The 26911-nt window shown below is 33.9% G+C and overlaps 1 protein-coding gene across 3 annotated transcripts in view; it reads left to right on the forward strand.

Moving 5' to 3' along the window:
- The window catches only part of ZC2HC1A (zinc finger C2HC-type containing 1A), a 60036-nt gene that overhangs the window by 15305 nt on the left and 17820 nt on the right, over positions 1-26911 (forward strand). For all 3 annotated transcript variants that reach the window (XM_059994799.1, XM_059994800.1, XM_059994801.1), the window contains exons 2-7: positions 1685-1758; positions 4095-4211; positions 7780-7921; positions 10247-10395; positions 21825-21924; positions 22573-22672. In XM_059994799.1, coding sequence (XP_059850782.1) covers positions 1685-1758; positions 4095-4211; positions 7780-7921; positions 10247-10395; positions 21825-21924; positions 22573-22672 — 682 coding nt within the window. The remainder of the gene's footprint in view (positions 1-1684; positions 1759-4094; positions 4212-7779; positions 7922-10246; positions 10396-21824; positions 21925-22572; positions 22673-26911) is intronic.

The raw sequence follows: 26911 nt of genomic DNA on the forward strand, positions 1-26911 counted from the left end.
TTTGGTAGGTTGGTTACATTTCTTGATTTTGTTGAAGTGGTCTTTTATAGGAGAGGTCCTGTGCCTCTCAGCAGCTCACTTCCCTTAGGTCACCAGAGCTTTATGTTCCAGGACTGTCCCCTATGTGGGTTTCATGGGCCCTTCTTTTGTGGTGGGCTGATTTCTATTGGTGGTCTAGTAGGCATGGATGGCCCCTGGTCTGATTGATTGGCAGGCTCTGCCTTTGTGGATGCTGACAGCCGCTGGTAGGTAGGGCCAGGTCACAAGGTGGCTGATTGTGAAGGCTTAGGGGTCCCTAGGCTAGTGCTGGTCCACTGGTGGGCAGAGCTGGACCCTGGTGTGGCTGGCTGAAGGTGTCTTACAGATGGTCTGCATGCTGATTGGCAGCACTGGGGCCAAGGGAGTCCAGTGATTGGTGCCTGACCATTGGTGGGCGAGGCCAGGTTCTGGAGTTAGTGCCAGCCCTCTGGTGGGTGGAGCTGGGTCCTGGGTTCTCTGGTGGCAGGGCTGGGTCCCTGGGTGACTGGGGGAACCAAGATGCCTATGGTCATTGCCAGCCTGCTGTTGGGTGAAGCTGTGCCCCCACAGTTAGCTGCTTGGCCTGTGGGTCCCAAGGACTGTTGCAGACTGGCTGGTGGGTAGGGCTGGGTCCTTGCACTACGAAGCTAGAAGGAGAACTCCCTAATGTTTCTTGCCAGCACGAGCACTCCTCATGGTAGAATGAGCTCCAGAAAATGGCTGTCATCAGTGTCTGTGTCCCCAGGGTGAGTCCCACATGCCTCCTCCTCTCTGGGAGGCTCTCCAAGATCAGCATGTGTGTCTGACCCCAGGCCAGTTTAAAATGACTGCTTCTGCCCTGGGTCTTGGAGCATGTAAATTTTCTGTGTGCCCTCTAACAGTGGAGTCTTTATTTCCCACAGCCCTCTGGGTCTCCCGAAAGTAAGCCCCCTGGGTCTCATCTTCTCATTGCAGGACCCCCCGGGTTGGGGAGTACAAAGTGAGGCTTGGACCCCTTGCTCCTTGGGGAAAACCTCTGCAATTGTGATTATCCTCGTGTTTGTGGGTAGCCTACCTGTGGGTGTGGGTCTTGACTGTACCATGTCTCTGCCTCTCTTACTTGTCTCATTGTGGATCCTTCTTTATATCTTTAGTTGTGGAAGATCTTTTCTGCTAGTCTTTAGGTTGTTCTCATCATGATAGTTGCTCTGTAAAATAGTTGTAACTTTGTTGTGCCCATGGAAGGAGGTGAGCTCAGGGTTTTCCTACTCATCTTCTCCATTCCACTAGCCACCAATGTTATTCTTTAATGCTTTGAAGATAAATAATGTATTTAACCTTCAGATAAATTTGGTTTTTAAACTTCAGTAATTTACAAAGAGACAGCCTATAAATTAAGAGACTGACAAATTGATTTGGTTAAAATAGAAGAAAACCAGATATTTCCAACATTATCAGTTTGGTTCTCCTTAAAGTATGAATTCTGTATTTGGCATTTGCCTTTTTGACCACTGATAACTTTAAGTCTTCTGCCCATTTTAATTGATGATGTTACTTATTTCAAAATGACATGACATTTTTCGCACGAACTGACAACTTACGTATGAAACTAAGTGAAGAAATGAAAATTTGGAAGTTTCACAATTTGAGCCACTGAGTATATTGACTACATTCTTTTCGATTTTAGAAAATGGAAGTGTCCAAGTTGGAGAATTGTTACCTTGCAGGATTTGTGGAAGAACATTCTTTCCAGTGGCATTAGTGAGTACCTTTTTTTTTTGGAGTTTGGTAGATCTTTAATTGTTTAATAGTTCAGGAAAATGGAAAGAACCTTTGGAATAATTTAAAGAGATACTGGCTAGTATTCATTGCTCAGGAGTATCAGTTCCATCTTTTTTTTTTTTTTTTTTTTTGCTATACGCGGGCCTCTCACTGCCGTGGCCCCTCGCGCTGTGGAGCACAGGCTCCGGACGCACAGACCCAGCGGCCATGGCTCACTGGCCCAGCTGCTCCGCGGCACGCGGGACCCTCCCGGACTGGGGCACGAACCCACGTCCCCCCGCATCGGCAGGCGGACTCCCAACCACTGCGCCACCGGGGAAGCCCTCAGTTCCATCTTTGTCATTCTTCCAGAGTGCTCTCTTTCCTTCAGAGTTTGATTGGTCTTCAAAACTCCTCTCTGTTAAACTATTAAAGTGTTTTCTCCCTTTGTGGGACTATTAACAAAAATAAAACCAAAGTAAACTCTTAGAAATACTGTTAGAAATAATGTATTTAAAAAAGCAGAAGGCTATGATGTCTGGGATTTTCTTTAAACTTTAGGAAAAAGTGCTGGGGCTGGGATAGATGAAACAAGATTGCTAAAATGTTGTAATTGTTGAGGCAGGGATGAGTAAATGGAGCTAATTACACTTTTCTGTCAATTCTTATGTATGTTTGAAATATTCCAAAGGAAAAAATATTTTCGTTAAAAGTGCACCTAAAATATATTATGCATTCTTTAGATGCTTAGTATATACAAATAGAAGCACATTTAACTGATTTTAATATAAAATCTCTAGCTAAGTAGAGAATAAGAAAGTCAATATGCCTTATTTAACTTCAAATATAAATATGTATTTATTAATATTTTGATGTGGAATAAAGATTTTTCTTTGAGTATGGGTCTGCTGATTAGAGTTCTGCTACATTTTATTTTGCATCCTCTCATTGTTTCCAGTTTTTCTTTAAAGCAGTGAGGAATTAATGACCCAAAATGTCCACCTGACTGCAGACTCCTTTTAAATATTAACAGCTAGCTTTCTTAAACCTTTCTTGCCCACGCTTAATTCATACATTTTTTTGTTATTAATTAGCTATTTTTCAAACCATTTTCAAAGCATTAAGCTGAGTTTTCACTGGGAAAATTATGCCTTTTTTTGGTCCTCATTTATGTATTTATTTAATATTAAATGATATAATCACGATAACAACTACAATTTGTATACATCAGTTTTGGGAACAGGCACTACGTACTTTTGACATATACAGCTCAATGTGAGAACAGACATTCTCTAGAAAGTCGCCCATTAGCTATCCTTTTCTTTTTTTAATATTTAAGAGATTTTATTCTAATAGTTACAGTTACTGTGTTTGTCAGAATGATATCCAAAAACAAGTATGTGAAACAGTTGTGTATTGAAAATATTAGAGGCTCCATAACATTGAATCAGCCAGTTCTGAGGTTCTTATTTTCCCAGATAAAGTTTAGCAGTTCTGACTTGTTCATTGTTTATCAAAATACAAAAGAAGAAAAGGGCATTTAGCATCCTCTATGTTATTAGTCAACATGTTTTATTTAGGAGAAGGAGAATTATTATTTATCCAGTAGGTTAATTTGAGGTCAGTTAAGAGAGCTTCCATTATAATGTCTTTAAAATGAATATATGAATAACTGAATGAGCTGGCAGCCATATTAAAACAGCAACAGCAACAACAAACCCCCATCCCCCCCACCCAAAAACTGTAGGAGTGGGACACTAGGTAGCACAAGAAAAATCCTTGGTAAAAAAAAGGTGGAAAATTTGAGTTCCAGAGAGGGGGAAGGGATGAGATAGTGGAGTAAGGACACAAACCTGACCACCTTGTCCTATATTCTGTGTGAACAAACTACTATTTCGTTAACTTGAGTAATCCCAACTATTATTATTATGTTAGCTTTTGTAATCCTAATGCTAATGTGTTTTCCATTTACATTCCTTTTTCTGGTATCTATTTTCAAGTATTTAGTGATAAAGGTAACTTTTTTCCCACTTCAATAGCTTTGACTTGCTTACATTAGTTTCCTTATTCTTAGCAGTGTAAAAACCAGGAGACTATTAAATAACTAAAAAAAAATTTGGGAGAGTATTTATCAATACTTTCTTGTTGTGAGAAAGATAACTTGTAACATGCGTTGCATATATTTTTTTAACAATTTTAGCTAAAACATTTCTTATTTATGGATTATTATTTATTTCATCTTTCAGGTTTTTAAACTGGTCTCAAATGACAATTTAAAGTTTTATAGTCTTTTTGTAGAAAAGAAAATGACATGTTGTATTTCCTCATCTTGACAGAAAAAACATGGACCTATTTGCCAGAAAACTGCCACTAAAAAACGGAAGACGTTTGATTCAAGCAGACAAAGAGCTGAAGGAACTGATATTCCAACAGTAAAACCTCTTAAACCTAGGGTAATTACATGACCTTGTGAACAGTATGAACCTTGCTGCTATGTGTAATGAAAAAATTATAATAATCTATTATACTAAGATTGAAGAATAAGCAGAATTCTGTGTCATGTTCTCAGTTTAGAAGTGATCAGAAACTTGTTTATTTTGAATTTCAACAAAAGGGAGGCCAAAGTACTGTCCGACTATTACAGGGAGGTTTTTGTAGCATTGGAGAGCCAATTGCTTAGCTATAGGCTGGAAATAACTGAGAAGTCCTCATACATTCATTGTGAGTCGTTAATTACTTCAGCTATAATTAGGTTTATGTCTCAGTATGTTACACTATTACCAGTAGTGTAATCCCTGTAGTATACAAAAGGAAAGCTATTAGTTACAAACATCTTAGCGTAATAAATACTATCTTGACTGATTGATTTGTCAGCATTTATCATCTTGTTACGCTTTCTGGGGAAAAGTTTTATACGTTGCTCAATTGATCATATATGATCATTGTCAGCTTATTTTCTTCTTTGTAACTAAAAGCAATGAATCTCCTATGCTAATCTCTCCTTAATACCACCTTTCATGATATGTTATTTGCTAAGAATAAATCACATAAATGCTTTGTCCGACATAGTTTTAAAGAGTTATTTCAGTGTAATAGTCAAAATTTGAGTACCTGACTTAAATAGGTTTTTGAAACAAACTACTTTCAGTGGTAATAACTTTTCCCAGTGTTACAGGAAAACATTTCCCTATGGGGCAATTAATCTTACTAATAAAATCCTTTGATAACAGAAAAGTCAGTTCATCTTTGTTTTTCAGTTTATGAATATTTAAGGGAAGGGTGGAGAAGCTTGAATAAGGTACATAAATTATTACTTAAAGTTTCTCTTGGTAACCTGCCAGATGTATGATTGTATTAGCTTTAATTAGCTTAGATAAATTAATTAAATCTTGGTCTAGCATAGTGGGTTTGAGAGCTGGCTCAAAATTCAGACCGCCTGGATTTAACCCTGGCTCTGCTACTTTGTTGTGTTGGGTGAGTTCACACACAGAGACCTTATTTGTATCTGTATCTGGTACATCAGAGAAGAGAACTGTTTTGTATAGCCTAGAAAGCTACCCTGGGCTGCTCTTTTCTCCCAGAAACTCTTGTAAATAGCTGTACCAGGAAAACCTAACTCATTCAATGATGTGTAATAAAAAACATTAGCTAAGCATTAATATAATAATATATATAATAATACTTTGAGAAGAAAAGGTAGATGAGAGCAGCAAAAATTAGTAATATTCACTGTAGAGCAGATGAATATTGTGATCAGAAATCTCACTATAAAGTAAGAAACTAAAGAATCAGTCATCTCAAACATCTAAATCTGCTTTTATTTAGTTAAGATTTTTGCATCTATATTCATGAGAAAAGTGGCCTGTGATTTTTCTTTTCATCAGTTTTGTTGCTGTCATAGGACTAGTTGGAAGGCTGTTCTCTTGTTTTCTGTTTTTGAAAGAGTTTTTAAAAGATTGGTGCTGTTTCTTCCTTAAATGTCTGCAAGTATTCAACAGTAAAGGCATCTGGGCCAGGAGTTTTCTTTGTGGGTCTTTTAAATAATAGATTCATTAAAAATAAATATAAGACTATTATAATTTTTCTGTTTCTGGTATCTGTTTTGTGGTGTTTGTCAAGGATATTATCCATTTCATCTTAAATGTCCCATGTATTACCATAAAGTTTTTTTATAATATCTTCTTTTCTTTCTCATGTTTGTAAGAACTGTTTTCCATTCCTTGGTAATTTTTGTTTTCTCTTTTTTTCTAGATTAGTCTTGCCTTATAAGTGTTTTTAAAGAACAGTCTTTTGACTTTGTTGGCTCAACATAATATTCTTGATTTGAAAAACAAAGACATAATAGGAATAATCAGATATTTCAGTATTATAACAAAATAAATTTCTTTGTAGCACACAAGCCAGCAGTATGTTTAATGGAAAGATACTTAGAGGTAGTTCCATTAAAGTCAGGAACAAGATTAAGCTCCAGCCAATACAGTAAGTGCTAGTCAGTAGAGTTAAATAATAACAAGAAATTAGTTGCATAGGAATTGGAAAAGAGGGGGTAAAATTATCATTATTAGGTGATGATATACCTGGAAAACCCAAGAGATCAACTGAAAAATTACTACAAACAATAAGAGAAATCAGTGAAGTAATGAGATGTAATGTTAATATACAGAAATTATCAGGTTTCATACTTCAACAAACAACTCCTTGAAATATAAAAATGATTAAAAGACACTTATAAAAGAACAACACAAAATATAAAATATTTAGGAATAAACCTTATAATAATGAAGGTGCAAGACTTCCGCAAAGACTTCTTTAAAAAACCACTGAAAGACACAAACGAACACTTCTTCAAATGGAAATATATCTCATTCTTGGATAGGTAGACTTAGCAAAATAGAGTCCTTAAGTTCCTTAAGTTGTTTATGAATGTTATGTTTAATTTTTCTGGTTAAAATGTAGTTTAAAAAAATAGACAAGCTGAATCTAAAGTTCATATGGAAAAATACACATATAAGAATAACCAGAAAAGATTGAAAGAAAAGCAGAATAAAGTAGGTTTACCTTAGTGGATATTAAAATATTATTATAAAATCTCAATATTTAAAACATGGGTACTGACACACATAGTCAGAACAGTACAACAGAGAATTCAGAAATAGACCCAAATGCCAAAGGGAATATGAGAAAGGTGTTCTCTCAATTCACTGGGGAGAAAAGTTAATAAAGGATGGTGAGATAACCACATAGCCATGTTAAAATAACAGAAAATAGAGTCCATATGTCATAAATCAGGATAAATTCCAAATGAATAACAATTTAAGAATGGTTCTAGGTAGAAACATGGAAAAAAATTATTTTACCTTGGTGTGAGGTTGGGCCTTGCTAACTGAATGCAAATCTGGAGACTATAAAAGGAAAAGTAAGTTAAACTACATTTAAAAATAATTCTGCATATCGGAAGACCCTTAAACAAGGTTAAAAGAGATGTATTGTGGGGGAGGGGTGGGGCTAGTCTCCTATAAAGAATTACTAGAAATTGTTAAAAAAAAAAGCCAATAACCCAATACATACGTTGACCAGGCTTATAAGCAGTTCACAGAAAAGACAATACAAGTGATTCTTTATGATATGAAAAGATGTTCGCTCTCATTATAGGAAAAAAAGCAGTTAAAACCACAGAGAACTATTTTTCACCTCTCTAATCAGTTAAAAAACCAGAAGTTTAGTATCATACTATGTTGGAGAAACTATGGGAAAATAAGGAAATACACTCTTAGTGGTGGCTTAAGTGTTTGTAACACCTACAGGAGGCAATTTAGCAGTGTCTGTCACAATTAAAATTGTATTTTAAAAATTGCATATAATTTAGTTGCCTAAAGTTTCTTTTCAAAATTATAAATTTGGGAGGGAGATCATTTAAGGACTCCTGATGAGGGAACATTTAAAATAATATGGTGTTTTCTTGAGTTTTATTAAAAATTGTTTTGAAACTGTTTTTTGTTTGTTTTTTTAATTTGTTTGCAGCCCGAACCACCAAAGAAGCCATCTAATTGGAGGAGGAAGCATGAAGAGTTCATAGCCACCATAAGAGCAGCTAAAGGCCTTGGTCAGGCCCTTAAAGAGGGTGGCAAACTTCCTCCCCCTCCTCCACCTTCTTATGATCCTGGTATATGTCATATTGTTGACAGAAATTGTTCATGTGGGAAAGAAATATCGATAGTATTGATAGATTTCTTATAAATTTTAAGATATTAAACTTAACTTACAATAATTGAACCTAATGAAGCATGATCTTTAAAAGTTTTCCTACAAAATAATGGTGACAATCCAGGTATTTAGGCTTATAAAGACACATCAGTGTTGGACATAGAAATGCATTATCTTTTTATCTCAATACTTTATAAAGCATTTAATATCATTTAAAAATTATGGTAGTAACTATTAAATGTTAATATTCCAGGAAATTTTTTTTTTTTCCCGATACGCGGGCCTCTCACTGTTGTGGCCTCTCCCGTTGTGGAGCACAGGCTCTGGACACGCAGGCTCAGCAGCCATGGCTCACGGGCCCAGGCACTCCGTGGCATGTGGGATCTTCCCAGGCCGGGGCAGAAACCCGTGTCCCCTGCATAGGCAGGTGGACTCTCAACCACTGCGCCACCAGGGAAGCCCCTCCAGGAAATATTTTAATCATGCATAATGTCTATTGAAATGTAGTCATTCAGTAAGATTCAAATAATTATGTTGCCTGGTTCTTTGGTATCTTCTAATCTGGGAAGGGAAAAAAAATCATAATTTTGCTTCTAAAAATGTATTATTCTAGTGGGGTAACCACCATATAGATGGATATACCTAGATTATGCCCTAAATTCATGTATTTTTATATTTTCTTCATTGGGTGGGTAAAAGTTTCTTGTTTCTTGTTCCCAAAAGCAAGGCAAGATGCTGGCAACCACATATGAGATAATTGAGATGATGAAAGATTTAAAATAGCACCGTTGACATTTTGACAGTGGTTAATGGAGTAGCCTCAAGAGGTAGTTATTTTAATATAACAAGTTAGCTGCATTAAAATTGTGTTAGTATTCTAAGTTGGGATTAATTTCTTAGTAAAGAGAAAGTTAGGTATGATCTTTATAAGGAGGGGTTGATACACAATTTCTATAAAGGACCAATAGTTAATATCTTAGGTTATGCAGTCCATAAGGTCTCTGTTTCAACTCCTCAACTCTGCCACTGTTGCAAGAAATCAGCCACAGAAAATATGTAAATGAATGAATGTGGCAGTGTTCCAGAAACATGCACCGGGCAGGCTGGATTTGGCCCATGGGCCCTTGTTTGCCAACTCCTGTTTGAGTCTTAGTAATTAACTTTAATGCTATGAGTATTTCTGGAATGTTCCATTTGGGTTTGCATCTCTTCTATTTCTACCTTAATTTTCCCCATGAAGTTGAATTCTCTCTTTTAGAGGTATTTGTATATTGCATCTTATTCAACACAGTTATATTTCTCATGTTTATGTTAAGTCAGAGCTGGGGCGGGGGGCAGTTCTTCAGGATAATTTGGACTTCAGAAATTTTTTGATCTCTTAGTCCTGACAGAACAACTTCTTTGTTATTAGAGATTTTAGACCTATTTCACTAGTTAGCAGGACAAATTTCTGAGATTCAGATGAGTGTAAATTCTAAAGGGCAAAAAACTCCATCTCAAAAAGTAAACCTATTGAAATAAATTGAAGATTTTTTTTGACACTGCTAAGTTGTTATATTTATTTCTTCTCTGTGTCTTATAGAGTTGAAATCTTTCACAGTGCTATAAAATTTGGTTCTTTCTGGGATAACTTTAAGATTTATTTTGTGAGAAGTTTTGTTTGTACTATATATTGCATTTGGGGAGAATATATAATCTGCAACATTTGCTGTTTCTTAAATTTGAATTAATTATGTTAGGAGATATATTTTTATTATTCCATCTGTTGGGATCTCTAAGAGAAAATAAAACTGTATAAAGTCTATTAAACTATTTCTTGACAGCTTTCCTCTAATTGAAATTAAAGATTTTAACAGATGAGCCCAAATTTAAAATTTTTATTTTATGTAAATTTTTATTTAATGTAATGTGTTATTAACTACTTAACCTAGTCTACCTTATGAAAATATATATTTGTGATGAAAACATATGGTAATATAGAAGCAAAAAATAATTAACATTTTTCCTTTACTTATTCATTTTTATGTAGGGACGATTTATCTTTTTTTCCCCCCAAATTTGACTCTAAGCTGGGAGAAAATTGCAGTTTATCGTATACTAGCATACTTTTTTTCTTAAATGTCTTTACTAAGTTTAGATAAGTCAGGTTGGGTGGTTATAAGAAAATGAGAATTTTTGCTTAGCAGTTGTTATTTATGTTATATGTCTTGAGTTACTAACTTATAACTCTTTATGTCCCATTTCAAGTATTATGTTACTAGTCTGTTTCTTTTTTCTGTTTTAGATTATATTCAGTGTCCATATTGCCAGAGGAGATTTAATGAAAATGCAGCTGATAGACATATAAATTTCTGTAAAGAGCAGGCAGCACGTATTAGTAATAAAGGCAAATTTTCTACCGATACCAAAGGAAAATCGACTTCTCGGACACAGGTAATCATTGTGGTCATTTCTACAAATAAATGAGAAAATGACTTTAAGTTCACAGTTTTGTGTTTATTCTTTATAGCACATTTAACTACAGTTTCTCACCTGCTAAAATTTATATATTACTGTTCAGGGATTTAGTAAGAAATTTGAATGGCTAGTTGAGAACAAAATTTGAAGTGGACTTGAGTTAGTAAAGACTTAAAAATATACAGATTTAAAGAGGTATTAGGAAAAAAGGGAGAAAATTAGTTTAAAATAGATGCAGCAGATTCAGAGGAAAGTAGAGGGGTTAGATGAATGAGAAAATTGCAATAAAAATCCACATTTGAAAATCATGTAAGTTGTGAATGTTTCCATGTTATATATGAGTAACACATTTGAGGAAATGAAAACATGGGGTTACATCCAGACTGCTACTTTTGAACTTTTAGACAAATGACATTAATGTATGTAAGCCTTCATTTCTTCATCTGTGAAGTGGTAATCTACATAACTATAGTGAGAAGCAAATGAAATGATGTATGTGAAAGCACTTAGAGAACCATAAACCATATAAGGATTTTGTTATATTAAATTTATTTTTACACTACTGTTGTTTTTCTTTAAGCATATTGTCACATAAAAACTTTGACAATATACTTTTAAGCAAATTTTATTTTTCACAAAGCTTTCATTTGTAAACTTTTTTTTAGTACTGTAAACTTAGCAAACAGTAAATAATCAAATCTATTTTTTTGTTACTTATGAATAAAATATTGGATTAAAAGACCACATTGCAATTGAGACCTCCTTGAGAGAATCCTCCTATTGAATTTTTGTTAATATTATTGGAAATGGAGCATATCATTATTACCATCATCATTGTGGGGAAAGAATAGCGAAGAAAACTCATTTAGAAGAATTTCCAAAACAGATGGAAAACAATGTATATCTTTTGAACAGTTAAGAACATCAATAGGATTTTGTTTTAAGAATAAAATAGTAGAGCAAAGGAAATACAATAGAATGTGTGCATTCCAACAGCTTGGTGCCAGATGATTTGTAAATGTAAAATCCAAGTAGTTTTTAAGTTCCCACCTTAAATTTTATCAGTTCTGATACCATGCCTAGTCATATATATTTATTTCAGTCTGACCCCATATTTTCTCATCTGTATTCATTCAAGAAGTTTTTGAGTACTCTCTTTGAACCAGACACTGTACCCAGTACTGGATCTACATTAGTAAACTAAATAGAGTACTTTTCCTAAACACGCTTAAATGCTTCCTTGTCATATTTAGCAGCTGTAATCTGGCCTGATTACAGCCCACTTTTTGACCCTGCTCTAATCAAAATAATGATGCAAACACAGTGAAGATCAGGTTTTTATAGGTAAAAACAAGAAGTTCTACCATTCAGTTAAGCTGTCATAATCCTTCACGAGGAATTTTATCAAATTTAGGCATGGTTGTATTAAAGTAGACCCATGAAGACATAGGAAACCAAAAATATCATCTAATGTATGCTAAATTACATGTTTTGTTATTTTAAAAGAACAAATTATTTTGAAATAACTCATGCATAATTTAGATCCTGCAGTAGTCTTTCATCAGATTAGGCTAGACTGAGTTACCTTATGAGTTTAAAGCAATACTATAAGTATTTTATGATTTAAGAATTTTCCTAATCATATTCTGATAGGAAATCATATTCTGATTTCCAAATCAGTATTCTGATTGATTCTTACCCTACTTATTCTAAAGTAATGAAGTTTTAAGTCTGGAAAGATGATATGCAATTTTTAATAAATATTTTTCTGATTATTAAAAGGATTCCTATTCTTTATGGAAAATTTGAGAAATATATATATTTTAAAAGTTATCAACATAGTTAACATTTTAAATATCTCTAAGCTCTTATTTTTTACAACACTTTTATTCAGATTTCTTCTTACAATTTTCCCGTTATTTTTTTTGTAAATTATACACATAGAAAACAAAGCATAAAACATAAATACATACATAACCACAAGAAAGTTGAGAAATACAATATTGTTAGTCTTAAAAAAGCCTCCACTAGTGTTTCACTCCCAGAATGTAATGTTCTCTCACTCCTAGCCCCCAACACCCATGAAGTAGTCACTATTTTGACTTTACATATAATCAATTTTTGCCTTTTTATATAGTCCCCAGACCACATTAATATTTTTATTTACTATAGCTTTATGAATTTTTTTTTAATTGAAGTATAGTGGGTTTACAATATTATATTAGTTTCAGGTATATAGCATAGTGATTCAGTATTTTTACAGATTATACTTCATTTAAATTTATTACATAATAATGGCTATATTTTCCTGTGCTGTACAATATATCCTTGTTGCTTATTTATTTTATACATAGTAGTTTGTATCGCTTAATCCCTTATGCCTATTTTGCCCCTCCCACCTTCTATCACTCCACTGGTAACCACTAGTTTGTTCTCTGTATGTGTGAGTCTGTTTTTTTGTTATACTCACTAGTTTGTTTTTTTTAGATTCCACATGTAAGTGATATCATACAGTATTTGTCTTTCTCTGACTTCACTTACTATGATATTCTCTAGGTCCATTTATGTTGCTGCAAGTGGCAATATTTAATTCCTTTTTAATGGATAGTAATATTTCATTGTGTATATATGTATATACCACATCTTCTTTATCCATTCATCTGTCAGTGGACATTTAGGTTGCTTCCATGTCTTGGCTATTGTAAATAGTGCTTCAGTGAACATTGGGGTGCATGTATCTTTTAGAATTAGTTTTCGTCTTTTCCAGATATATGCCCAGGAGTGGGATTGCAGGATCACATGGTAACTCTATTTTTAGTTTTTTAAGGAACCTCCATACTGTTCTCCATAGTGGCTCTACCAATTTACATTCCCACCAACAGCGTAGGAGGTTTCCTTTTTCTCCACTCTCTCCAGCATTTATTATTTGTAGACTTTTTGATGATAGCCATTCTGACTGGAGTGAGGTGATACCTCACTGTAGTTTTGGTTTGCATTTCTCTGATAATTAGCAGTGTTGAGCATTTTTTCATGTGTCTGTTGGCCATCTCTGTCTTCTTTGGAAAAATGTCTATTTAGGTCTTCTGCCCATTTTTTTTTTTTTTTTTTTTTTTTTTTCCGGTACGTGGGCCTCTCACTGCTGTGGCCTCTCCCGTCGCGGAGCACAGGCTCTGGACGCGCAGGCTCAGTGTCCATGGCTCACGGGCCTAGCCGCTCCATGGCATGTGGGATCTTCCCAGACCAGGGCACGAATCCGTGTCCCCTGCATCGGCAGGCGGGCTCTCAACCACTGCGCCACCAGGGAAGTGCTCTTCTGCCCATTTTTTAGTTGGGTTGTTTGTTTTCTTCATGTTGAGTTGTATGAGCTGTTTATAAATTTTGGATATTAATCCCTTATCAGTCACATCATTTGCAAATGATTTTCTCCCACTCAGTAGGTAGTCTTTTTGTTTTGTCAGTGGTTTCCCTTGGCGATGCAAAAGCTCTTAGGTTTAATTAGGTCCCATTCACTTATTTTTTCATTTATTTCCTTTGCCTTAGTAGGCATATCTAAAAAAAATATTGCTATGCCTTACGTCAAAGAGTGTTCTGCCTGTTTTCTAGGAATTTTATGGTTTCTAGTCTTACATTTAGGTCCTTAATCCATTCTGAGTTTATCTTTGTATATGGTTTGAGGAAATGTTATAATCATTCTTTTGTATGTAGCCATCCAGTTTTCTCAGCACCACTTAACTAAACAGACTGTCTTTTCTCCCTTGTATATTCTTTTTTTTTTTTTTTTTTTTTTTGCGGTACGCAGGCCTCTCACTGTTGTGGCCTCTCCCGTTGCGGAGCACAGGGTCCGGATGCGCAGGCTCAGCGGCCATGGCTCACGGGCCCAGCCGCTCTGCGGCATGTGGGATCTTCCCGGACCGGGGCACGAACCCGCGTCCCCCGCATTGGCAGGCGGACTCTCAACCACTGCGCCACCAGGGAAGCCCTCATTTTGTGTTCTTATTGGTCATTTGTGTTTTCTGTGAAGTATCTGGAAGGTTTTTCTGGTCCTTTTTTTAGGTTCTCTTATTGAATGAAAGCATGTGTTAAATATTCTCAGTCTTTTCTCAAATGTGTATTAACAATATTTTCTTCCCTTCTGTGTCTTGGCTTTTTTTTTAAGGATGGCTTTTGAAAAGCAAAAGCTTAAAACTTTGATAAAGTCTAATTTATAAATTATTTCTTTTATGACTTTTTTTTCTTCTTGGTTCTAAGGAATCTTTACCCTTACCAAGCTTGCAAAGATTTTTCTCCTTTATCTTCTAGAAATTTTATAGTTTTAGCTCTTACATTTAGATCTGTGGATTATTTCAAGCTAATATTTGTATGATGTGAAGTAAAGGGCAATTGTTCATTTTTTTCTATATGGATAATCTGTTGTTTCGGCACCATTTGTTGAAAAGACTTCTTTACCCAATGAATTTGCCTAAGCACCTTGTTTGATCATCAGTTGAATGTATATTTTTAGTTCTATTTCAGGACATACTGTTCTGTTCCATTCATCTGTATGTCTGTTCTTTTATCAATACCACACTATTGCCATACTAAATATTATACCATATAAGCCTTAAAATCATGTAGTCTAAATTCTTCAACTTGTTTTTTCTTTTTAAAATTACTTTGGTTATTCTAGGTTGTTTACATTTTATATAAATTTTTTTGTTTTGCTAGTTTCTACCAAAAAAGTCTACTAGTGCTTGATTGAAATACATTAAATATATAAATCATTTGGGGAAAATTAACATCTTAATATTGAATTGTCCAGTCCATGAATTTGTTATATTTCTTGCTTATTTAGGTGTTCTTTTTTTAATTGAATATAATTGATGTAGAACATTATATTAGTTTCAGGTGTACAACCTAATGACTCAATATTTGTTTATATTACAAAGTGATCACCACAATGTCTAGTTAACGTCCATCATCATACACGATTACCTAATTTTTTTTCTTACGATGAAAAACAAAATTTATTTCAAGAGTGTTTTCCTTATCTTGTTTGATCTTGACATTGTTTCTAATCTTGCACCCTACTATTTTGTTAAATTCACTTATTATAATAGCTTATTGTAGATATCATAGGGTTTTTCTATGTACATAATCATGTCATCTGTAAATAAGGACAGTTTTACTACCTTCTCGTCAATCTCTATGCCTTTTTCTCCCTGTAATAATTTATTACACTAGCTAGAATTTTCAGTCCAGTGTTGAGTAAAAGTTGTGAAAGAGAGTTGCTTTCTTCCTGTTCTTAGGTGAAAACCATTCAGTTTTTCACCATTGAGTACGATATTGCTGTGGATTTTTGTTAATGCCCTTTGTCAGGCTGAGAAAGTTCTCTTCTAATTGCTGAGAGTTCTTTTTTAAACTGAGAATGCATTTTGCATTCTGTCAAACGCTCTTTATCTATTGAAATACCATAGTTTTTCTGTTACTCTGTTAATGTGATGAATTGCACTTATTTATTTTCAGATGTTAAACCAACTTTGCATTCTATGAATAAATTCTATTTTGTTATGAATTATTGCTCTTTTTATAAATTATTGGATTTGATATGCTAAAATTTAGAATTATTGCCTCTATGCTTGTGAGAAATATTGGTGTGTAGTTCTCTTCGTTTGATGTTTTTAGCTGGTCTTGGTATCAGGGTAATGCTAGCCTCATATGGATTTGCAGTTATTTCCTCCTCCATTTCCTGAAAGAGTTTGTAAATTCTTTTTTTGTAGACTTTTACAGTAATGGTATTATTCCTATTGTGTATGTTTGCTAAAATTCACCAGTGAAGCCATCTAGGTATGGGTTTTTCTTTTTTTCAGAGCTTTTCATCGACATCATTTTCTTGGGTAGATACAAAGCTGTTCAGATTTTCATTTCTTCTTGGTGTCAGTTTGGGCAATTTGTATCTCTTAAGTAATTTGTGTAATTGGATTTATTGACCTAAGGTGTTAACTTCTTAACGTAGAAATATGTTGTGATATCCTCTTTTTCATTCCTAATACAGGTATTTTGTATTCTCTTTTTTTCCCTCTGGTTAGTTTTTTTCCCTTGATTATTCTGTTTAGAGATTTATTGATTTCATTGTATCTTTTCAGAGAAACAGCTTTTGGTTTTATTGCTCTAGCATTGCTTTAGCTACATCTCAAAAATCTGAATGTGTTTTTTTTTTCTTATTCAGTTCAAAATATTTTTAAATTTGTGACTTATTTTACTCAAAGTCTAGTCAAATATGAGTCATTTACTTCCAGATACAGTCATCCCTTGGTATCTTTGGAGGACTGGTTCCAGGAACCCCACCCCATGCTCCCTGCCCCACCAAGGATAAGTCCCTAATGTAAAATTGCATAGTGTTTGCATATAACCTACATCCTTCCCACATATTTTAATCAGATCATCGCTAGATTACCTGTAATATCTAATACAATGTAAATGCTATGTAAATAGTTGTAAATACAGTATAAATGATATGTAAATAGTTGTGTGCATGTGGCAAATTCAAGTTTTGCTTTTTGGAACTTTTTGGAATTTTTTTTGACCTGTGGTTAGTTGAATCCATGGATTCGGAACCTGTAAATGTGGAACCAGTGGATATAGAACCCGTGGATACAGAGGGCCAACTGTGTTTGGAGCTGTTCTAGATGTTTTGTTGTTGTTGTTTTAATTCTGTTCTGGTCTGAGAATGTACTTGGTAAGATTTTTATCTTATTGGGATTTGTTTAATTGCCTAGCATGTGGTCTCTTAATGAATGTTCTGTGGCATATGAAAAGCAGAGTGTATTCTGCAGTTGTTGGGTATAAAGTTTTATAAATGTCAGTCAGGTAAGATGGCTGGTAGCTTCATTCAGATCTTCCATGTTCTTTTTATTCCATCAGTTACTAAGAAATGTGTTAAAATCTTTGTGAGCTTTTCTGTCTCATTAATTTTGCCAGTTTTTGCTTCAAGTATTTTGAATTTCTCTTATTAAACGTGTTTTACATTTACAAATGTAATATCTTCTGTATTTATTGATTCTTTTATCATATGGAGTGTCCCTTTTTGTCTTTAGTGACATTCCTTGTGTTGAAATTTGTTTCATCGATAACATAGCTGTTTCAGCTTAATTATCCTAATTTTCCTTCTATTCTTTAACTTAAATTTGTAGATTTGCATCTTCTGTAGACAGCCTATAGTTTTCTTTAATCCATCTGACAACCTCAACCTGTTTGTTGAAGTGTTTTGGCATTTACACTTAATGTGATCATTGATATGTTTGTGTTTAGGTCTGCTATGTTGCTATTTTCTATTTTGTCTTTATTTTTGTTTTTATTCCTCTGTTACTTCTTCCTTGCCTCTCTTGTTTTAGTAGAAGACATTTTATTTTCTCTATTGGCTTTCTAGCCATAAGTCTCTGTATTTTTTAAAATTGTTACTCTAGGAATAACAAAATGCATCTTTAACTTAACCCTGTCTATTGATATGTTTATATACCTCTCACCAATCTTAGTGCTGTTGTTGTATATATGTAAAACTCTGTAGACATTATAAAGCCATCAATACTCTTGATGCGTATTGTTATAAGTGTTATACTTACTGCTTTAAAATCTGTCTTTTAAAGAAATTAGGAGAAAATAATATGTGAACATAAATTTATACGTATATAGGCACACACACTATATATATTTATGCATACATGTATATACTCTGCATTTTATATTTACTCACATATTATCATTTCCAGACCTCTTCATTTCCTCTTATAAATCTCTGTTGCTATATTTAGTCATTTTCCTTCAGCCCGAATAAGTTTCTTTAGCCTTCTAATAGTACAGATCTGCTGGCAATGAATTCTCTGTTTTTGGTTATCTGAAAAAATGCATATATTTTACATTCATTTCTCTGTTGAGATTCCCTATATTGTTCATTCACTGTTACCATATTTCCCTTTAATTCTTGTGTATATGTTCCTTTACTTTTTGAACATATTTTTAATAACTGTTTTGAAATTCTTAATTACAAAGTCTTACACACCTGTGCCCACTTGAAGTCAGTTTCTGTTGACTTTTTTTGCTGAATATGGGTCATACTTTCCTGTATTCATTTTCCTTTTCTTGTCTCCCCTTTCCCCTTCCCTTCCGCTTCCCTTCTCTTTCTCATTTCCTGAAATTAAACCCAGAGATACACAGTTTCCAGAAGGACTGCTTTTGGATGATTTCCAATCTCTTAAAATCCTTTTTTTAAATCTATAGGAGGATTATATCTGTATCTATAAGGAGGATTATAGATTATCTATAGGAGGATTATACAGCTGCTTCATTTCTCCACCATTGAATTTGTAATCTGTTATTTTATTTTTAATTTCTTCTTCTAATTTTCTATGTTACTTTCTATAGTTTCCAATTTCCTGTTGATATTTTCAAAGTTGTCTTTTATATCTTTGAATGTAGTAAGCATAATTGTTTTATGTTATGTGTCTGATAATTGTTACATCATGTGACCTTTATGGATATGTTCTTGCTTTCTTTTTTCATTTGTGGTTCCTTATTATGTTTGTAATTATTATCGACCATTTTCTGCTGTTGCCCTTAAAATGTTATTCTCAAGGATTAATCTTGTGAAGTGCCTTTTTCAGAGAAAATTTGTACTTGTTTATTCCAGGTATCTACCAGTCTGGAGACATATTAAATTAAATTACTGGCTTTAGTTTGCTGTACCATCTAGTAATGCATAATCATAAAGCATGTGATGGCCAGACCCTGTTACAATAGCACGTGGTGTTGGCCTGGCAGTTCTTTTTCCTCTCATCTGACATTCAGTGCTTTTAAAATGATTTTTTATACTTTCCTGAGCATTTAAAATTTTTTAGTTGAAGGGTTGGTACAAATAGTACCTTTTACCATTTTATCAGAAATGAACATCCTCCACGTTCTGTAAGCTTTTTCCAGTTTCAATAAAAAGTCTTCGTAAATATAAATATGTTACTAACACAATTTATTAGATTTGTGATCTGTATAAAAACACATGAAATAATCACCTAACAAATACTTATATGGCGAATGAAATATGTATTGAGTATAACTATAAAATCAGAGTTTGTTCTTTTGATCATTAAAGTAATTTTATACAAAATGGTTGCTAGCTAGAGTCATCCTGAAAGCCTACCAGTAGAATTTCAGCTTGATGTTGTAGAATAGATAAAATACAGGTCAGTAAGGAAGGAGTCATATTATCTAGGCCAGGGGAACAGCAAGTTACTGAGAGACAGGTGAATATGTTTTAAACAAGAGGCATTCAGAGTGGTATGAGGATTCAGTAAGGAAACTAACGTGACTAGTTTTGGTTGAAAGTAATAGGAAATATTATAGGAGATAGATAAAGTTGGGCTAGCTTCTGGTCATCTCAGATCTAACCAAAAAATTGAGTAAAATAGTAGGAGGTCTCTACGGAGGGGAAAAACAAAGCACCTTTTGAAAGGAATATTCTGCCTTTTTCTGTTTGTAAGCCATTCATTAATAATAGTAATTCCTAATATGTGAATAAAAATTTCTAGTACCGGTATATAATGCTGCCAGGGCCCTTCCTGCCTAAAATTTGACCTCTCAATGTGTAATAAGCTATACCAGTATCTTTTATTAATGCTAATCATTTTGCTCTGTTTTTGGTAATTAGCACAGTATGAGCGGGTCACCAATCCTGTTTCTTAATCCAATTTTATTAACCCTATTTTTAGTAGACATGCCTCTAATATTTTGACAAATCTTTGTTAGGTCTTTTTTTCCATATTGTTAGTTTTAAAATCTTGCCTAATGTCTTCATTAGCATTGGTATTTTAGTAGGAGAGACTGACACTAACCAGAAATACCCCTTAGGTTTTCAAAGAAACAGTATATTTATATGGCTCATCTCCAAGGTCTCCTAGTCATTTGTTCATTTGACAGACAGTTATCGAAGGTTTTCTAGTTGCCAAGTGCTTAAGAAATTGCAGTTTCTGGCATTATACTGCCAAATGTCCATGTTATTTGTCTGTGTGTGTGTGTGTGTGTGTGTGTGAGAGAGAGAGAGAGAGAGAGAGAGAGACCATTTTACCAAGATTTGTTTTTGCAAAAGGTCAGATACTGAATTTTGAAGAGAGATAATATTTGAGTTCAAAATTTGTGCTTAGCAGTTTTCATTAGTAGCAAGCACATCTTAAATTTTATACTGATTATAGGTTATAAATGTGATTTGATTTTTGAAAATTAGGTTTAAAAACAATTTTTCTCATTAAGTCCAAAGCAATCTAAATAATGCATTGGGCTCAAGTACACATACATGCAAGTAATCACCTTATAGTTGGAGTATAGGGCTAGAACTAAGGTGGCATGAGTCTTAATTCCTATTTTATTGTTAAGTTGGGGTGTAACCCTGGGCAAATTCACTTCTTTATCTTGGAGTGGGTGTTCAATAAGATTCTTTTAAATTCAGTAACAGAGCAAAATTTGGCTCAAGTAAGAGACAGTAAAATAAAATTAACGGTGATATCTCTAGAGAAGAGAGAAAAAATGAGAATAAACGAGATAAGCTAAAATACCCTATCTTTCTCAGCCCACATCCCATTCATCTAACATGGTCTGGTGAGGTTAATAAAGCCAGAATTAGCTCTTTCTCTCCACACTGGGGCAATAATCCATTAAGCAGCTATTGTAAAACTTGTTCAGACTGATAGGTACTCTTATGAATTTTTATCAGTAAGAAATATGACTGGATTATATATATGAAATATAAAACCATACCCAGGAACATGTAAGAATATTGACCTTTAAAGCTACACCACTGAGTGAGCATCATTGGGTGTTTCGAAGTTTTTCTGTTATTATGGTTGGCATTTAAAATCTTAACATTGAGGGCTTCCCTGGTGGCGCAGTAGTTGGGGGTCTGCCTGCTGATGCAGGGGTCACGGGATCGTGCCCCAGTCCGGGAAGATCCCACATGCCGCGGAGCGGCTGGGCCCGTGAGCCAGGGCCGCTGAGCCTGCGCGTCTGGAGCCTGTGCTCCGTAACGGGAGAGGCCACAGCAGTGAGAGGCCCGCGTACCGCAAAAAAAAAAAAAATCTTAACATTGAGGAAATTTTTTTTCCATTTCATCCATTTTGTTTTCTTTGAATGAGGAAAAGTTGCTCTTAGTTTATTTTAGCAGTACAACATCTGAGCCAAACTTTTAGTACTCCAGTTTTGAGAAGAAACATATTTTGGGAAACCTCTCTGTGAGGTGATATATTTTAACCTACACTTTCTAAATTTGGATAATTCAGGAACTAATAAAGAGATTGCTCATTTAAGGTAATGTATGCTTTTGAAATACTGGTTTACAATCCATAATCAAAGAGTGATGATGATCAAATATTTTATTTTCATTATTTTAGTATAAGCCTCCTGCACTTAAAAAGTCCAGTTCTCCTGGAGCCACCTCATCAGGATCTTCACGATTACCACAGCCAAGTGGCACTAGCAAAACTGTTGTAGGTAATGAGATCCATAAAATAACTTGATTTTTTTTTTCTTTTAACAGTGTTGGTACAAAAGGAAATGAATATAGTATTCTGTTCTGGATTATTCAAAATAGATTTATAATTAGGATGAGATGTGGAGGATAAGTAATTATTTTGGTTTAGAAATAAAGTAACTTTCAGTAGCTTCTACTTTAGGTATTTTATAGTCCTTTTTTTTTTTTTTTAAGCTATATGTCTACCCTCAGTGTTGTAGTGATATATCATCTCTTGAGAATAGTCAACCAAGTTCTTCTCTTGATTCTTTGACCACAGTATTTTTCCCCTCATTTCTACCTATCCCTCTCTGAACTTGACAGTTATCCTTAGTAGACAAATATTTAATGATTTGAAGGAAATATTGATTACTGAAGTGTATCTTTATTTGTATATAAATTGTAAGAAAGAAATACAGAAATTATAAATGAAGGATGTGTATGTTGTTCCCTGGAAATTTTATTTAATTTTTTTTTCTTATTTGATGACTCATTTTGTTATTTTGCCACAAAGATTTATTGCCACTAAAGCAATAAATAAATAAACTGTTTTCCTTGTCAGATGCTCTGTTTTATGTGATTTTTGTTTTTCAGACTGTCGTTAAAACTAATATCTTTTTTATTATAAGGTGTTCCTTCAGGTAAAGTGTCTTCAGTTAGCAGCTCTTTGGGAAGCAAACTTCAGACCTTGTCTCCCTCCCATAAAGGGATAGCAGTCCCTCATGTAGGGTAAGTCTACATTGAATTTAATTTATTAGTGATACATACATACATATATATACACACACGATACTAAGGTTTTATTTTGTTTAGGTAATTGGCTTTTTCATTATTCTTAATTTCTAAGTTTGTCTTTTAACATATTGCTCATCAGGAGCTCACACACTGCTATTGAGAATCTAAATTAGTATAACCAGTTAGGAAGAAAATCTGGTGGCATTTATCAAGAGTCTTAAAAACATTCATATCTTCGATTGAATAATTTTATTTCTGGGAATCTAGTCTAAGGAAATCACTTAAAATATGATAGATTTTTATAATCATTATTTTTTAAGCATGTATCAGGCACTGTGCTAGACATTTTACATTATTTTTATTAAAACTACCCACTGCCATAGGATGAGAGGATCAGAGAAGCAGAGTAATTTGCTCAAAGCTACACAGCTGTTAAGAGTTGGAAGCAGGATACAAATTGGAGTCTCTTTGGCAGTAAACACTGGTCTCTTTTCATGTTTTTTCTATAAAGTAAAAAAAAAAAAAATCACCCAAATGTCTAGCTTTGTTTGAATAGCAAATTGTGAAAATCTACAAAAGAATATTATACAATCATAAAATATATATAAATTTTAAAAAGATGATCCTGCTATTATAAGAGAAGTATGTGGGATACAAATTCCATGTATACTTTGATAGAAGCTATAAAAATTTAATAATTTTAAAATACTTTTTGTCTTTCTGTGGTTTTATATACATGGCTTTTAATAAAGTAGCATAATTAAGCTTTCAACAATTATTTTAATCTGGGAAAATTTGTTGATAACACTAGAATTTTTAATAGAAGTCTTTCTATTCCAACAGAAACTCATTTTCCATTTTGATAAACTAGAAAATTAAGAAATTGCCATATGATTATCTTTGGCAATGCAGCCTTATTCTTTATCTTTACACATACTGATAAAGTTGATTTAGGAAACATAGCGTACATTATTTTCAGATCTAGGTTCTCACTTTGGTTTTTATGTAGGAAATATATATGATTGTATCTATCCATAGAGACTAACTGCCTTTTGTTTCCTAATTTGGACTACATAGAAAGTGTAAGACCTAAAAAGAGTTTAATGTAATTATTGTAGAAAAAGAACGAGATCTGATTAGTTAAATGTCTTTCCTCTTTGTTGTGCTTCCAAAAAGAAGAGACGGGCTATCCTTAAGAAAGAGACAGGTTATCAGTAGGACAGGTGGTTGAAAAGTAAAAAGCTCATCTTCCAGTGCTAAAAAAACTAATCGATTTTTGTTTGTTTGTTTGTTTTGCTTCTCTGCTGAGTTGACCCACTAGATATTTAACTGAAGTATAGACATAGCAATATCTTTTAACTTTACAAACAGTAGTTTCATTTAGTTGATTATGAATTAAAGGCTGGTAGTTTTTTAGTACCTTTCCTTTCATACTGGTAATTTTATCAGTTGACACTATTAAGTTGTACTGACACCGTTTTTAAAAGAGGACATGTGAAGCTGGCTGGTAAGATGAAAAGGGTTACTGACTTTGGATTAGAAAGCTAGGCTTCTAGATCCTACTTTGCCCCTAAATACCTATATGACTTTGTGCATATCTCTTTTCTCTGTCTTGCTCTGACAACTTTCTGTGACTGCTTACACCTTACACCTAGATGATCTAAGAAAATCTGACCAACATTTATTTATCTTTAGGAGAAAATTTTTTACTAACTAGCAAAGGCTTTAGGCACAAGAATTTTATAAGTTATGTGCTGCTACAGTGCTATAAAGATTTAAAATTTTTGGTGGTCCCATATTATATTAAACTGTTAAACATAACTGTTTAAATCCCAATTTTATATATGATCCTTATGTGTTAACGGCGTTGTTTCCAACTACTGGAAGGAGAGTGGTGATGTGTACTTCTGATCAATATATTACTGTATTAACTGGAACATTACTGTATTACTATATTGACTAGAATCCTTCATGACTATTTAGTGGCACAGCTGGTTATGTTTTTTAGATTATTGAGGTAATGATTTGTCTCTTGCCCTTACTGGATTATAAGCTCTGTGATAGCAAAGCCCTGTGTCTGCTTTGCTTACAGATATAACTACAAAATGTAAATAGTATAATGCTTGGCATATAGGCACACAAATTTTTGGTGAATATATGAAAAAAATAGTGAATCAATAAATTCCTCATTTGTCAATTTTTTGACCCATCACAGAATCATGGTCTGGTAGTGGTAAGAAAATTACTAGAGGTTTATATGATAATAATCATTTTTATTGACACAGATAATTCAGGATTGAGTAAAGATAGAATTAAGACATCTGACTAGCTGTGATGTTCAAGCAGTTGAGCACCCTTCTGAGATTAGTAAAATGAGTCGTTTTAGTGGCTTGATTATTTAGAGCCTGGTATATATAATCTTTATTGTGGTCAGCTTTAATCATACATATCAGTGGTCTGTAATGTTTAGCATATATTGGAGTCATACCACAGAAAAATTTATCTTTTTACTTGGAAAAATTCTCATATGTTTGATAATTCTAGACAACCTGTGGGTTGACTGATTTAAACAGAATTTTTATTTAAGCAAAACATACCCCTGATAGAAAATTTTTTTCTTAGCTAAAAGATGATTTTCTTTACTCCTAGAGATTTTAGACGTATGATGAAACACAGAGCTTTTAAATAAATATTGCCATGCTTGAATTGTATCAGAGAGTTTACATAGTCATGTCTTGAGAATTGTTTTTTCTTAATGGTTAATTACTAGCTTAAATGAATACTTCAGCTGATAATTTTCAATAGATAAAGTGTCAAATTTCAAAGATTTACTTCTGTTCAGTTACTCTGAAAAACAGGAGTTTACTTTGAGATATAATGTAATAGATGTGGTAAAACTAGAGAAACAGAATGCATGTAAGGAGCACTTTTTAATAAAAAAAAAAAGAAATTAGTTTCTCATACTTTATATTAACAAAAGTGAGAAATAAATGTCTAGGTTTTTTTTTCTTTTTTTTTGTGGTACGCGGGCCTCTCACTGTTGCGGCCTCTCCCGTTGCGGAGCACAGGCTCCGGATGCGCAGGCTCAGCGGCCATGGCTCACGGGCCCAGCCGCTCCGCGGCATGTGGGATCTTCCCAGACCGGGGCACGAACCCGTGTGCCCTGCATCGGCAGGCGGACTCTCAACCACTGTGCCACCAGGGAAGCCCAAATGTCTAGTTTTTAAGTATATTTTTGTATGAGTGGAAGCAGGCTTTTCTTATAAGCCAATCTTTTGATGTGTGTGGTTTGTGTGGACCATTATTTAGATTTTTCTGAATTTCTCTGTCTTTTAATATTGATATAGAAATGCCACAACCTAGAATTTCAGAGTTTGGCTTCTTTTGTGGATAACAATGATTTAGGCTGTTGGACTAGGGAAGCTCACTTTGCCATGGAATTGAGATACTACATTATCTATATAGGATTGATGAGTTTAGGATTAAAATTAATTTGTCATTAATTTTATGACAGATTTCAAAACTTTGAGTGCCTCAAATTATCAGAGCTATAGATGTCTACAAAGATACAAAATACCACTTGATAAATTTTTTCCCCAAATTATTTCAGACATCATTTTTTTTATTTTATCTATTCTGCTTTGTTACAGTCGTACAGGACTGAGTGGCTTATTTTCTAAGGGTTCATTCTAATGGTATCAACAATAAACAAGGACCTTCCCTAGGTTAAAGTTTGTCTCAAATTAGAAATAGATTGATACTGTTGCCAAATATTTTTTAAAATGCTCATTCAGCTATGAATATTTGGAAAGCCTGCCAAAGTATTGTTCCTTTCTAGATATACTAATGATATCATAGCAGTTACATGCAACTAGAGATAGTCCTTTTAAAAAGTCTAGGTCAAAATTGAAGAGTTTATCATCTATAGAAATGTATTAGCTTGACAAAAAGTTAAGTGTTTTTGTCTAGGAATACAGGATAATCTAGTGATATTTATCATAACTATAGTAAAATTTTAAAGATCATCATTGAAATCTGCCTTTCATTTAGATTTTCAAAATCTTAAAATACTGGCATGCTCTCATGTATTGAATTTTGATATTTTAGAGCAGGTGATCTTTTTGTACTTTTTCTTTTTTTTTTTTTTTCCAGTACGCGGGCCTCTCACTGTTGTGGCCTCTCCCGTTGCGGAGCACAGGCTCCAGACGCGCAGGCTCAGCGGCCATGGCTCAC

This window comes from Delphinus delphis, chromosome 17 (genome assembly GCF_949987515.2).
Source record: "Delphinus delphis chromosome 17, mDelDel1.2, whole genome shotgun sequence".
Taxonomy (NCBI): Eukaryota; Metazoa; Chordata; class Mammalia; order Artiodactyla; family Delphinidae; genus Delphinus; species Delphinus delphis.